This window comes from Malaya genurostris, chromosome 2, assembly GCF_030247185.1.
Source record: "Malaya genurostris strain Urasoe2022 chromosome 2, Malgen_1.1, whole genome shotgun sequence".
In the NCBI taxonomy this organism is placed as follows: domain Eukaryota; kingdom Metazoa; phylum Arthropoda; class Insecta; order Diptera; family Culicidae; genus Malaya; species Malaya genurostris.
In genome coordinates, this window is record NC_080571.1 from 211,379,134 (window position 1) to 211,392,661 (window position 13,528).

General features: G+C 37.6%; 1 protein-coding gene across 1 annotated transcript in view; it reads left to right on the top strand.

The window, feature by feature from the left end:
• Window positions 1–11,137, top strand: part of LOC131427365 (guanylate cyclase 32E) — a 41,287-nt gene extending 30,150 nt beyond the window's left edge. The window contains exons 12-18 of the mRNA XM_058590487.1: window positions 8,616–8,685; window positions 8,801–9,209; window positions 9,272–9,441; window positions 9,502–9,679; window positions 9,740–9,880; window positions 9,941–10,593; window positions 10,655–11,137. Coding sequence (XP_058446470.1) covers window positions 8,616–8,685; window positions 8,801–9,209; window positions 9,272–9,441; window positions 9,502–9,679; window positions 9,740–9,880; window positions 9,941–10,593; window positions 10,655–11,052 — 2,019 coding nt within the window. The 3' untranslated portion in view covers window positions 11,053–11,137. The remainder of the gene's footprint in view (window positions 1–8,615; window positions 8,686–8,800; window positions 9,210–9,271; window positions 9,442–9,501; window positions 9,680–9,739; window positions 9,881–9,940; window positions 10,594–10,654) is intronic.
• The last annotated feature ends 2,391 nt before the right edge of the window (window positions 11,138–13,528 follow it).

The following is a 13,528-nucleotide window of genomic DNA, read 5'->3' on the forward strand; positions in this document are numbered from 1 at the left end:
ATTCTAAACTAGAGTACCTATAACCAGAGTGACGACGTCTCAACCGTAATGTTGGCAACAAATCAAAACGTTTGATCCGCAATGTTGGCAGTTTCGTTAGCTTTCCATTGTATTTGACAGGTCGTTTGCTCGTTTGGAACAAAGCTGTCATTCCAAACGAACAGTTGTCGTCACTCTGGTTATAGTCACTCTACTCTAAACCAGAGCTGCTAAATGTCTTTATCAACTTGCACGACGAAGATTGGAAAACTTATGTCACTGGACGGCTGCCAACCAGGCTCTACCCTAGGACAGGACCAGACAACTGGCTTCTTTTTCCAGAAAAATATTTCTCTTCTTATTCCGGTTGCTCCCTGCTGTAAATAATAAATGCCTCGGGATCACTGTTGCCAGTAGAGATAATTATTCATTCTGAAAACTTTCTCCCCTTATTGCCCCGTTTACACTTCTGCTGGCTGCCAGCATGCTGGTGCCAGTGTACTGCCCTCTTAGGAAAAAACGTTCAACTGTGGTCCAATGATCCAACGTATTGGACCAACGAAAGACCACCGTTGAACGTTTTTATCCTAAGAGGGCAGTACACTGGCACCAGCATGCTGGCAACCAGCAATAGTGTAAACGCTACATATAACATGCAATTATTTATCATTTGAAAACACTTAGACAAATGTTATATCGGTCAAAAATATAGCTCTGGATTCATTTTGATCAAATGTTTGTTTTGAAGAAAACGTTTAGTTGAAACAGCTTAATAATTTTTTTCTAAAACACTCAATTTTGGGTAATTAATTTTTGCATCTTTATTAACTAAAGTAGGTATTCAACATATTCTATTTGAGCAAAATAATAACATACAGAAGTATCCAAAGATTCGGTGCTATTCTCAACCAACATCATCAATATTCTCGTCCATATCACACTTCGTGATTTCAGGCTTTCTCTTTGCATCATCCAGTGATTGTTAAATGTACTCGTATACTTTCCGCATTGACAGGACTTAAAAACAAATTGAACCTAAATCCTATTGAAATTAATAATTTTGAAAAGATGACCCGAAAAATAAAATATCCAATATCAAGCTACATTGTTACCGACGATACTGACAACACTGCAGTAATATTGATTTCAACAACATGTACTTGCTTATGTCAATTTCAACCAATCACAAGCTGGTCCGAAATTGGTCCTAAAAGTGGATTAACAATTGTTAGGTCCTGTCCTAGGCTCTACCAATCATCTTATATTGAGTGTCTGAGAGCCGATCTGTCATAACTTAAATTCTCTTGATATTACACTCACCAGTACGCTCATTGATTGCCGATGCGATTGATATTATCTTCATTTTTCCTGTCACTGTTTGATTACGATGTGACTAAATATTAATCAAGCAGCATAAACCTTGAATTACATTTACATCAATAAATTCCGAGGTCCGATAAAATTTTGCGAAGAACAATGAACTTTATCAATTTATGTTCATGTTAGTACTCTCATGGATTCTTCAACAGGGAATAGGAGAATAAGAGAGGAAACAAAAAAGTCGTCTGTCTTTGACTGAGTATACTTCTACTTGGTCATAGAACTATCGAGTATGTTATTTGACAGACACTTTCTCCGTACCGATTACAGTTGACAATGATTTTAGTCAGTCTATCAAGGTCATTTGACATGACTGGCAATTTGCAGCTCTGCTCTAAAAAACGGGTTGAAAGTTGAATCAGGATAAAATTCAGAATGTGCTTATAGTACTCTAAAATTTTTCATTTCATTCTAAGTTTAGGAAATTCGGCTCATTAATCTCTGAGAAATTGAAGTGATATCCAACTGAAGTGAGAATAATTAGCTATCTACTAACAAGGCCCTAGAGCTCTACTCTATTTCTTCTGAAAACAAACACTAGATATGGACATTTTTACACTTGGAACCTTGTAATCCCGGAACCGAAAGTGGGATCCAAATAAACATTCAGAAATTCTCGAGAGGGTCTTGAGACCATCCAAGAAGTTTGTGAAAATTGGTTCAGCCATCTCTGAGAAAAGGTAATGTTAATATTTTCGATTTTTCGCACACAATTCCGGAACCGGCTGTCGGATCGGAATAAAATTCAGGAATCTTGTATGGGGTTACTAAACCTTTCATTTGAATCTAAGCGTGTTAAATTCGACCCTTACTTGATTGAGAATACACAGTTTGCACGCGTATCCGGCCCGGATCCGTTTTCCCCTGATCTGACCTCGATAAAAAATAAAAACCGTTGCCAACACCCGGGCCGAGCTCGACAGTCTATTTTCAAACCCGAACTTGATCCGAGCCAGTCGCGATCATTTTCGGGTTTTAATACCCGCAACCTTCAAGATGCATTTTTTATTCATTTACTGGTGCATTATTAGTCATCTTAAAACTAATTACAGTTAATTAGGCTCTTTTCACTAGATCTAATACCGATCGATAGAGTGCAACTCCTGGTAGTTAGGTGGATTCGCCTCTTTCTGTACAACATGGACTCCATTCGCTTTATTCCATTTCAAAACATATTTGGTGTAGTGACAAGACGCCAAAAATACCAGAATAGCGAGGGAGCGTCATGGCTGCGTAGAAATGGTAAAAAGCGTCTTTATGCATTCTTCACGGTTTACTTCCTTGTTTACCGTTTCAGTAGTGATGAAACTTTGTATTGTTCGACCACAGCTGCATATTGTTTGCCCAACTAAATACTTTTTGGGAAACTTGTCCTTATTTTCATCCTGAAATGATCCTCTATGCCGATCTGTTGCATGGCAGTATAAAAAGACATCCCAGAAAAGCTGTTTAAAGTCCTCCATCACATAAATTTCATCGTCAATTAGGTTAAAATTATTTCTTTCCAGTAGTTTGGGGCAATTGATGTTTTCATTCAGTAGGTCGAACACGAATAGTTGTTGAAGGAGTATTCGTCTGTTTTGTAAAGTAGGTTGGTTGATGAGAGCTTAGAGATTCTCGTAACGAGGTAGTTGAGTACGATTTATCCAAGGTAGTCTTCGAAGTGCGAATCGGACGAAGCACTTCAGCACCCTTTCGATCCGATCGATGTGAACACTGTGATACGGAGCCCAAATTGTAACTCCATACTCCAGAATACTGCGTACTAGTGCGATGTAAACTGTTTTGAGGCAGTACACGTCGTTGAAGTTTTGAGTGTTTCGTTTGATTAGTCCCAATCTTGCAATCGAGAATAATGCCTCGCCATCGAAAATAATGCCCAAGTCTTTAATAGACGAAACTCGTTCAACTGGAGCCATCATCATTGAGTATTCGAAAATAATTGGAGACTGTGCCCGTGAGAAAGTTATCACATTACATTTCTTAACGTTTACTGTCATGCCGTTTCTGTCACACCAATCCAGGATTCGGTCAATATCCATTTGTAGAGCACAGCAATCCACAAGGCTTGTAATGATGCGATACATTTTGAGATCGTCAGCATACATTACTTTAAATGACGACAATGCACTGTAAAGATCGTTCACGAATAACACGAGAAGAAGTAGTCCGAGATGGCTCCCTTGAGGTACACCCGAAGTAACGTGAAACGAATCCGAGAGTGCAGATCCGATTCTTACGAAGGCATTACGATCCGTGAGATATGATAGAATTTGTTTCCAATTGGTTAACCAATCATGGAATCCACCACGTCTCAATTTTTCCAAAGTCAAGTTTGTCGATCAATAAAGAAGCGTAGCTCATTAAATTGGTGGTAGTAGACCGCTTTTTGACGAACCCATGCTGATCAGTGGCGATAATGTGCTTTGGGGGTAAAGAACATCCAACACCATGCGTTCGAATACATGTGGTAAACAGCTTAGAATAGAAATTCCTGTATAATTGGTAACATCGTGCACGTTTCCAGTTTTGTGAACATTCCTGTTCACTCCTTATTAGAGCTCCTGTTCATTCCTTATTAGAGCTTCTTTCCACTTCGCTGGAAAATAGTGCTCAGCAAGTGAGCGGTTGAAAAGCAGAGATGCAGGTAGAGAAGAAGAACATTCCTTCACGAACGTCGGAGGTAACCCGTCAGATCCTGGCTCTTTCGATCCATCGACTTGTCGTAGATTGTTGTACACCTCACGTTCAGTAAAAGCAGTAGCAGGAATACGTCAAAGAATACGTCGGCAAACTACTCAGGTACGATTCTGACAAAGGCGGTGAATTATTACTAAGCACGCTTTGAAAGAATGACGAGAATAGGTTGGCTGAATCCGAAACTGTCGACGAAGATTGGTGACGATAGTGGACACTGACAGGAATTCCACGGGAAGAAGTTTTATTCCGCCGATGAGACCAAAATTGTTTCGGGTCAGCCTTCAAATTGATCTCCATCCGTGAAACGTACAGCCGAAAACACGATGCGTTGAAGACATTTATATTTTTCTAAAGAGTGTTCCAGAAATTATGGACGCACTTTGATTACGCTGTAAATAATTCACAAGTGTTAGATATTCAAATTTTATTCGATATACTGATAATATTAGACTACAACAACAGAATATTATTCTCAACATTTGCTACTTCGCCATTGTAGACTAGCGGGCGCACCTTCTTGCGAACGTTCCTCATTAAATTCCGTACAGACTTCTTGGCGACAAGTTTTGACACTTTTTTCCAATCTTTTTCGTACTGTTAATTGATTTCAGCTGCCGAGACATGTTTCCTAAGATGTGCCTTCGATAATGCTCAAAATTCCTCAATTGGTTAAAGTTGTGGGCAATTTTGTGGATTCATGTCTTTTGGGACGAAAATGACATTTTTGGTAGTATACCATTCTATCGCTGATTTCGAGTAGTGGCAAGAAGCAAGATTTGGCCAGATGACAACAGGATCCTCGTGGCTTCGAATCATGGGTAGAAGTCGTTTTTGTAAACATTCCTTGATGTATATTTCGCTGTTCATTGAAGCTGTGGTGATGAAGGGTTTCGAAATCTTACTTCAGCTACAAATTGATGGCAGACCATAGCTTTCTTACCAAATTTTTCGGCTTCAATCGATTGTCTCGGACTGGTTTAACCCGTTTTCGGTTTCCTGATTTGACTTCCTGATTGCATTTCGCACGGCTTTTTCACTTACTCCTTCCATTTTTGCTATCTTTCTCAGTGACAGTCCGCGTTCTGTGCACCATTTGTACACAATTTTTCGACGTTGTTCTGCTGAAAGTCCACGCATTTCGAAACAAACTAATGAAAACGAATAAACAACTGCACAAGTGGTTAGCGAAGAGTGTAAACAACAGGACGCAGCCATAAAAATTGACAGATTCTGAACCATTGCAAAATGGCAGCGGTTTGTGGTTGCGTCCTGGAACAGTCTTACTATGACGTACTATGACATCTGGTTTCTTCTGTAATATTTGATTATCGTGTTGCGCCCTTCTGGTGGTTCCTGAGATCCCTTTTTGTTTCGCTCCCAGCCTTCCTGGTTGTTGTCAAACGTGTATCGAAAGATTTAAGAACGTTATGGAAGTGCATGCTGGAAAACCAGTTACTGATTTTCATTGCGACCGAACACAATTGCTTTTTGCATTTGCTCTTCTTTCAACGTCATCTTCGATCTAAAAACTTATCACCAGAAAATGATTTTACACAATTAACAGGTGTAATTTCGTAAACGTCGGTTAAAAGTATTTTGAAAATATTTTCAGTATGAACCAATACATTCCAAAAAAACTAATCACATCACATATATTTGCAATTTTAACGACTCGTGTTTCTTATGACTAGGGAAAGCAAGTTAAATTTCGCCTCCACTAAAATAAAACCCTTTCTTCATGATACATTTTTGATGCATGACAATTCTCCGGGAAACCCTCTGCAAAGTAAATTTCAACAGTTAGTTTTAGGACTGGAATAAAAAAAATTGTGACATCCACCTCGATCGCAATACAACCAAATTATTGAATGTTTTTTTTAATTCGACTACTAACTCTGACAACTGACTCGTTTAAATTTAAACTGGTATTTTTTTTATATTTAAAGCAAGTCAAGTCAAGTTGAATTTTACTTGATCAGTATGATAAAAATCAAATCATCAAGCAACTGGGTTGAAACAATGTTAATGTTGATTCTGAAATTGGCATAAGTTGAATGTTAAAAGCGATTTAGTTGTGTCAACCAAATAATTTTTCTAATTTAATCCAAGTTCGGCGCAGAATCGGTTATTACTTATTGAATTTACCTCGCACTTGAAATACACTGAGTTAAAGAACCTAAAAACAGTTTTAAAATTGTTTTACGTTGCGCATTCAGCTCAACAGTGCATTAGCAGATTATGTTGGACTGCAAATGCCACCTCGTTTGCAATTTGCGGCCATAAAGTCGTAAATTTGTTTTTGTATGAGACGCCAGGATAAAAAAAAGTGCGTTGCAAATAGCAATGACTTTACGTCTGGTTAGAGGATTATGTTGATGGGCGAGGTGCCATTAGCAGTCCAACATAATCTGTTAAAGCACTGATGAGCTGAATGCGAAACGTAAAACAATTAAAAACAGTCATGTGCACTCTAGCACAAACCGATACATTTGAGGTACTAAGACAAAAATGAGCTTTAAAATATCTATGAAAATAGATTTAGTAATGTTTAACACTGTTGAAACATATGAGAACTGGGGCAGAAAACAAATGTGGATTACTTAATTGGTAGGATGAATATCGATTGTTGACATTGACAGTCAAAATTTCCGGTTCGTGTTTGAAATTTTTCATTTAATTGAGTTGTGACAATTTAGTTCTTTAGTCAAAGTCTTGGCATTACATTCCTTTTGTGGAATTTGGCCTTTCTGTTTGAACAGACTCCGTAGCCGATTATTAGCGTACAAGATCCACGATCCTACTGACACTATTAATCCTTCCAGGTCGGGGCTCGAACATATGGCAACTGGCTTGTAAGGCCAGCGTCGTATGCATTGAACCGCCATCCCGGGTAAATTTGATTCTTTGGTGACGTTTAATCACTGCTTCGAAAATGGGCTTGACACGTTGATGTTTCAACCAAAGAGATTTCTATTTTCTTGTTGAATGTTTTCTTTTTGAGGCAATCGACAGCATGTGAAAACAACAAGTGTTTTACTTTTCTGATTAATATAAAATGTTAGTTGAATCAATAATTTATATACATGACAGGAAACAACAAATGAAATATTGCATTTTTGTGGTTGATGGGTTCTCCGTGCACAAACTTTCCAGATACAAATGGTAGATTAATTTCTGGAAACATTAAAATCTTCTGATCAATTTTGAAGAAAAGATCCGGTAAGCGAAAGTGTATCGGTTATCATTTTGAAACGATTTTATTAGCGGTTCACTTTATAAAATGTCACATCGCACCGATTCGCAAATGTAACCATGCGTTATTAAGTTGAGTTACATCTATTGAAAAACGTTTTCTTCGTGACTGTAGCATTCAGAATAGCCTCAAACATACCAATACTAATTCTGGATATCAATTTTAGCCATAACGTCTTGTTTAAAATCTAACATATGTATATATGTAATTAAAATTTAAATTCATTCTACTAGTCAAATGAAATGATGACTAAGATCCCACACCAGGTAAAATAGATTTGCGTTAAATTGTCAATACGGTTCGTATTAAGTACAATTCAGACGATCTGTTACCTTCCGTCTCCATCAACCTCTGTCACCGTCACCGTTACCGTCAAATGAATACATTCTTATTGAGACATTCACAGAAAAACGTCACCGTCATGGAACGTCTTGACGGTGGAAGTATTAAACTAATATCCGCAAAGAATGCTAAACTAATTTTGACGGACGCTGATGTTCCGGGGACGGTGACGGAAGGAGATGGACCGTCTGAATCGTACTTTATTGACCCTACAACCAGAGATTAGTGGAGACATTATAATGATTTTATTTGGACTATCAACAGCGTTTTCAATTGCCTTGTTGCTCGTTGTTCATCATCATCGGGGAGTTTAATACATTTAACGTTGAGATTTCTAATATTTCTTTTCGTTACAACGAACGAAGAGACTCATTGGTTGGCTTTTGATCTCCAAGATCGTTTGCGTAAAGTACAGTCATCAACTTAGTATTTTTCAAACCGGAATTTAGATTTCTCGGTTGATTTTTCATTAGGGCGTATAAGCAAGTGACAGTTTCTCTTTAATCACTCTCTCTTTCGATTATTGTGATGTGATTAAAAAGATTTTTTTTGATATCACTATTCTGTTTGAAAGTCGAAAGTTACGGGTATCATTTCATGCAAAGAGTTGAGTGATAAACGTGGAAACCGCTTGGTAATTAATAGAAGAGAAAGTAAACAAAGAGAAACTGTCACTTGCTTATATGTCCTTTTGAAAAATTAACCGAGATTTAGCAGACACTTTTAAGGTCGATTCACACATTTCCGATCCGATTCAGTGCCAGCACAGTTTCGTGCACGGACGCAAATATTTTTTAACGCGATTCAATGCGCCTGTTGCATATTTCCGGCTATTTACCGGGTAAAAAGAATCCAAATTTTGAACGGTCCATTTCGAAAGTTATAACCTTTGATTGTTACTGTTGGGAAGGCAATTTTCAGAATAAAGTTTCATATTTTATATGCCTTCCGGATATGACAGACACAGGTCTGCAGACAAAGTATACTTACAGCAGGAGGAGATTCAACAAAACGTGCCTTTACAAATATTGGTAAGTTTCTTGGACCTTCGAGTTTAAAATATCCATAGTTCAATTACCTAAACATGATTTAATTAATTTACCAATGGTGATCAGATTTTATAATCCAAATGTTTTTTTTTTACAGGTCTGTACCGAGGAAATATAGTTGCTATTAAGTATTTACACAAGCGATCGGTAGATATCACTAGAACTATACGCAAGGAACTGAAACAGATGCGTGAACTGCGTCATGAGAACTTGATTACGTTCATCGGTGCCTCGGTGGATTCGGGCGCTGTTGCCATACTGACTAGCTATTGTGCACGTGGCAGTTTGGAAGATGTTCTAGGCAACGAGGACCTATCGCTGGATCACATGTTTATTTCCTCGTTAGTTAGTGACATTATGAGGGGACTTATATATTTACATGATAGCGATATAGGATCTCATGGACATTTGAGATCTAGTAAAATATTAATAGATTCGCGCTGGGTTGCTCAAATATCCGATTTTGGATTGCATGAGTTCAAATCTGCTCAAGAGGAACCTAATAAGTAATATCCGTGTATTTCAAATATGCAAAAAATTTTCGTCATTTCCCTTCCGTACTTAACAGATTTGAAAAAGAACTTCGACGATGTCTTTGGAAGTCACCGGAAATCCTTCGTAATCCACTTACTCCTTCCAAAGGTACGCAAAAGGGAGATGTTTATTCATTTGGAATAATCCTCTATGAAATAATGGGTCGCAAAGGGCCTTGGGGAGATATATCTCTAGGAAGTCAAGGTAAAATATCGTGATAAAATAAAGTACCACCTCATCCGATCGAAGACTAACATATTTCAGACATTATTGCAAGGGTAATATCACCCCAGAACTATGGAATATTCCGACCTCCTTTACGAGTACTTGATGCTCCGGAATACGTAATCCAGTGTTTACAAGCTTGTTGGGAGGAAGATCCTGAAGATCGACCAGACATTCGGTTAATACGGGTCAAGTTAAAACCAATGCAAGCAGGACTGTAAGTAGTATACATGCTTTTCATTTTCAAAGACCACATTATTCCAACATTCTTGAACAGAAAACCGAACATTTTCGATAACATGTTAGCGATTATGGAAAAGTATGCCTACAATTTGGAAGGAATCGTGCAGGAACGTACCAATCAACTTACTGAGGAGAAGAAAAAAACCGAGTCTTTGCTGCTGCGAATGTTACCCAAGTATATCCATTAAATGACGACGAAGTTGCTGCATATCTTAAGACAAGGCTCTAATTTCAGAACTGTTGCTGAGTCGTTAATGCGTGGTGAACGCGTCGAAGCAGAATGTTTTGATTGTGTGACAATCTTTTTCAGTGATCTGGTTGGTTTCACCGAATTGTGCGCACAAAGTACTCCTCTAGAAGTGGTGGAAATGTTAAACGATCTCTACACGTGTTGTGATTTCATAATTTCAAGCTACGATGTGTACAAGGTGGAGACGATTGGCGATGCTTATATGGTTGTTTCCGGTTTGCCGATTCGAAACGGAGATCAACATGCCGGAGAGATCGCCTCGCTAGCTTTGCATATGCTGAAGTCTATTTCGAATTTGGAAATTCGTCACCGCCCAGGGGAGTTCATTCAAATCCGCATCGGAATACATTCCGGACAATGCGTAGCTGGAGTGGTCGGACTGAAGATGCCTAGATATTGTCTCTTTGGGGATACCGTCAATACGGCATCTCGAATGGAGAGTACAGGGGAACCTCTCAAAATCCACACTTCATCGGTGACGTACAATTTGCTGAAAAAAATGGGTGGCTTCAAATTTGAAGAGCGTGGCATCATCAAAGTGAAGGGTAAAGGAGATATGAGAACATTTTGGCTGGTCGGAGAGGATGATCAGAAAAAAATTGATCGTTTTGCTTCTAACAATGCAATGACCAATTTATGTAAGTATAATACTTTATTACTGTTTCAGCAAACAATTTACCGCGTCCCATCATATTGCAGCATTATCCTTTATTCCGGATTTAATACAAACTCCTGGTCAGTCACAGTTCAACTTAGCTGATTCGATTCGTCAACTTGTTACACTTGAAAGTAAAGCATATCGACCTCATCACAGTTGTAGCAATCAGGAGCTTCCAGCGCAAAACATTCCTGCTAACCTGGGATGCTATATTTGCCATAAACGTAAGATTTGCCAACGCCCACCAGTAATTCATGATGTATCCCAAAAAATTTCCTCTAACGGAGAGCTACAGGAAAGCCAATCCAATTATATTGACGATACTGTTTGCACCTGTCGCCGACAGCATTGTCTTCTAGATTATTATAACGATAACCTCATGACAGTAAGAACCATCCGAGAGCCTAGGTCGGCTCCTCTGATAACATTTATGCAGTAAACGAAAGAAATAATTGTATAACAGTTTTAAACTAAGCGGTTTCAATGGAACAGTCACAGGACGCAAGACTATAAATGTGTTTTTGGATGTGATTTTATGATGTAAATAAATGTGTATTGAAAAAAAATTTTAAATGGATTTTAAGGATAAACAATGAAGCAATAGTTTGTTAAGAGAGTTCAGAATACAAGTAGCTGATATTGCAAGCCAGATGTCGTATGTTCACCTCCCGATCTAGAAGTATTCTTAGCGTCAGTAAGATCGTGTCACTAGCTATGCAAAAGTCCTATATCGACTCGGCTACGAAGTCTGTTGAATCGAAATCCTAGTTTCACTTGCTCAATATAGACAATTTGAAAACCTTTCAAATTCACGTCACGGCTTCATTGCCTAATATAGATTAAAAGTTAGATAAAATAAAAATGATCAGATGATATCGGTGCACAAATTTTACTCGTTGATTGTTTTGCCTTTTCATCCTGATTCGTTCATTTCGAACCACGAGACAAAAAACAACCCAGTTAACGATTCCAAATCAGACGCAACACCCGATTCCGAACCGATCCGAGTCAAAACCGGTAGTTGCATCTGATTCCATTTCCATTTGAAAATCATTAAGAAATCCGAATCAAATTCCAGACGAGCAAAGGTTTTATATTTTTTCTCATGAATCGAACACCACAGATAACATATATACAGGCTCGAACAAAATTTTTCAAAATCCCGTGTAAATTTCAAATTTGCTATACGTTGGAAACACTACTGCCACCTACTCGACTGTTCGCCGCGATCTTTCAAAACGTTTCACTACATTCCGGAACGATAACAAAATACTCCTGTCTGTTATAGAAATATTCCAACTACAGCAATTTTAACACTTATCGCATGATTTCCCTAAGTGTTAAAGACAACTTCATTTCCATGGCGCATAAATCACACGAGAATTCGATCGGAATAAAACAAAAACAATCTTGTCATTTTAACCAACAGCAAAACAAAACTTCACGCTAGAGTGAATGTTGCACCCAAAATTGTGGCTCATGTGACAGCGGCACCCGAATCGTGGAGGCACATCGTGTCGATCGTGGTGACATCAGCAAGTGTTCGCCACGCTGATTGAACAAATTTTACACACAGTTCATATGTGAGCCTGTATATCTGTTATCTGTGCGAATACTAAAAATATACATACAAAAGTGCACAAAAATTTAGTTAAAAATCGCTCTTTAATGATTCAGTAACTTTCTGTGGCATTTTTGATTAATATTTATGAAGAAATCGTAAGATGAAATGTAAAATTCGAAGAAGTGAAGTTGGTGCTGTTTTTGTATCTGGGAAATTCTGAGTTCTTATGGTTGGATGACAGATTAAATGATAAATAATGATCAAAGCTTATTTTTTTCGTCTATTTGCTCATGTTTTTTCACATAAATCGAATCTCTATGTGAGCTGATGAATTCAAATTGCATCAACACGTGAAGGATCATTTTTTAAATTCATATTAGTAAGGTTTTACGATCTGCACTCGTTCAAACTTAAGTAAATTGAAAAAAATGATCCAGAACCCAATATTCACTGCGTTGGTCAAGTGGCGTGCTTTGAACTAAGCAAAGGTTTTATATTTTTTCTCAAGAGTCGAATATTAACAAATAACATACAAAAGTATACAAAAATTTGGTAAACAATTGACATTTCAACTTGGAAGAAGTGAGGTTGATGCTGTGAAAATCTTAGTTCTTATGGTTGGATGTACAGATGCAATGATAAATAATGACCAAATTTCTACTCTTTATTTGTACGCGCAGAGAAATTGAGTGTGTTTAAAACAGCCAGAAAATTTTCGAATTTATGTTCATTTCTAGCTAGATTATGATTGCTACAAACCAATTTTTCCTTTCAACATCAACAATGATCTCTGTTTGATTTGAATCAAAATTTTGGTCTAACCAAACGAAAAATATATTTGTTCCAGCTGAGTTTATTATTGAAATAAACCAACTATTTACTACATGTCAACTAAAGTTGAGTTAATGTTATCGGCAATGTCCTTGTTGATTCAATCCTGCTATATCTTTATATTAAGAAAAAAAAGGTTCAATTTAATGATACAATTATGTTTACTGTTTTAGTGAGCCGTAATAGTTTTATTTTTTATAAACCATAGCCATTTTTTCCTGTGCGAATAAACCAAGGCATTTTGTCTGCCGCGGATAAAGTTTGTTCCCGTTTCTTAAGTAAAATTTTGTCGGCTACTTCCATTCACTAGGGGGTTTTCAACAATTCAAGAGTATTTATAGATAATTAGGAATATTTTTGAAAATTGCATCACACATTTTTTATACAAAAATATTTGAAGCAGGATCTCTCTCTTGACTGGACTGATGGAGCACCGAATTGTTGAATGCTAGAAAAAGTTTTAAAAACAGGGCTTGATTATGGTATGTGAACATTTCGATCGTTCAAGGATAAAACTGCT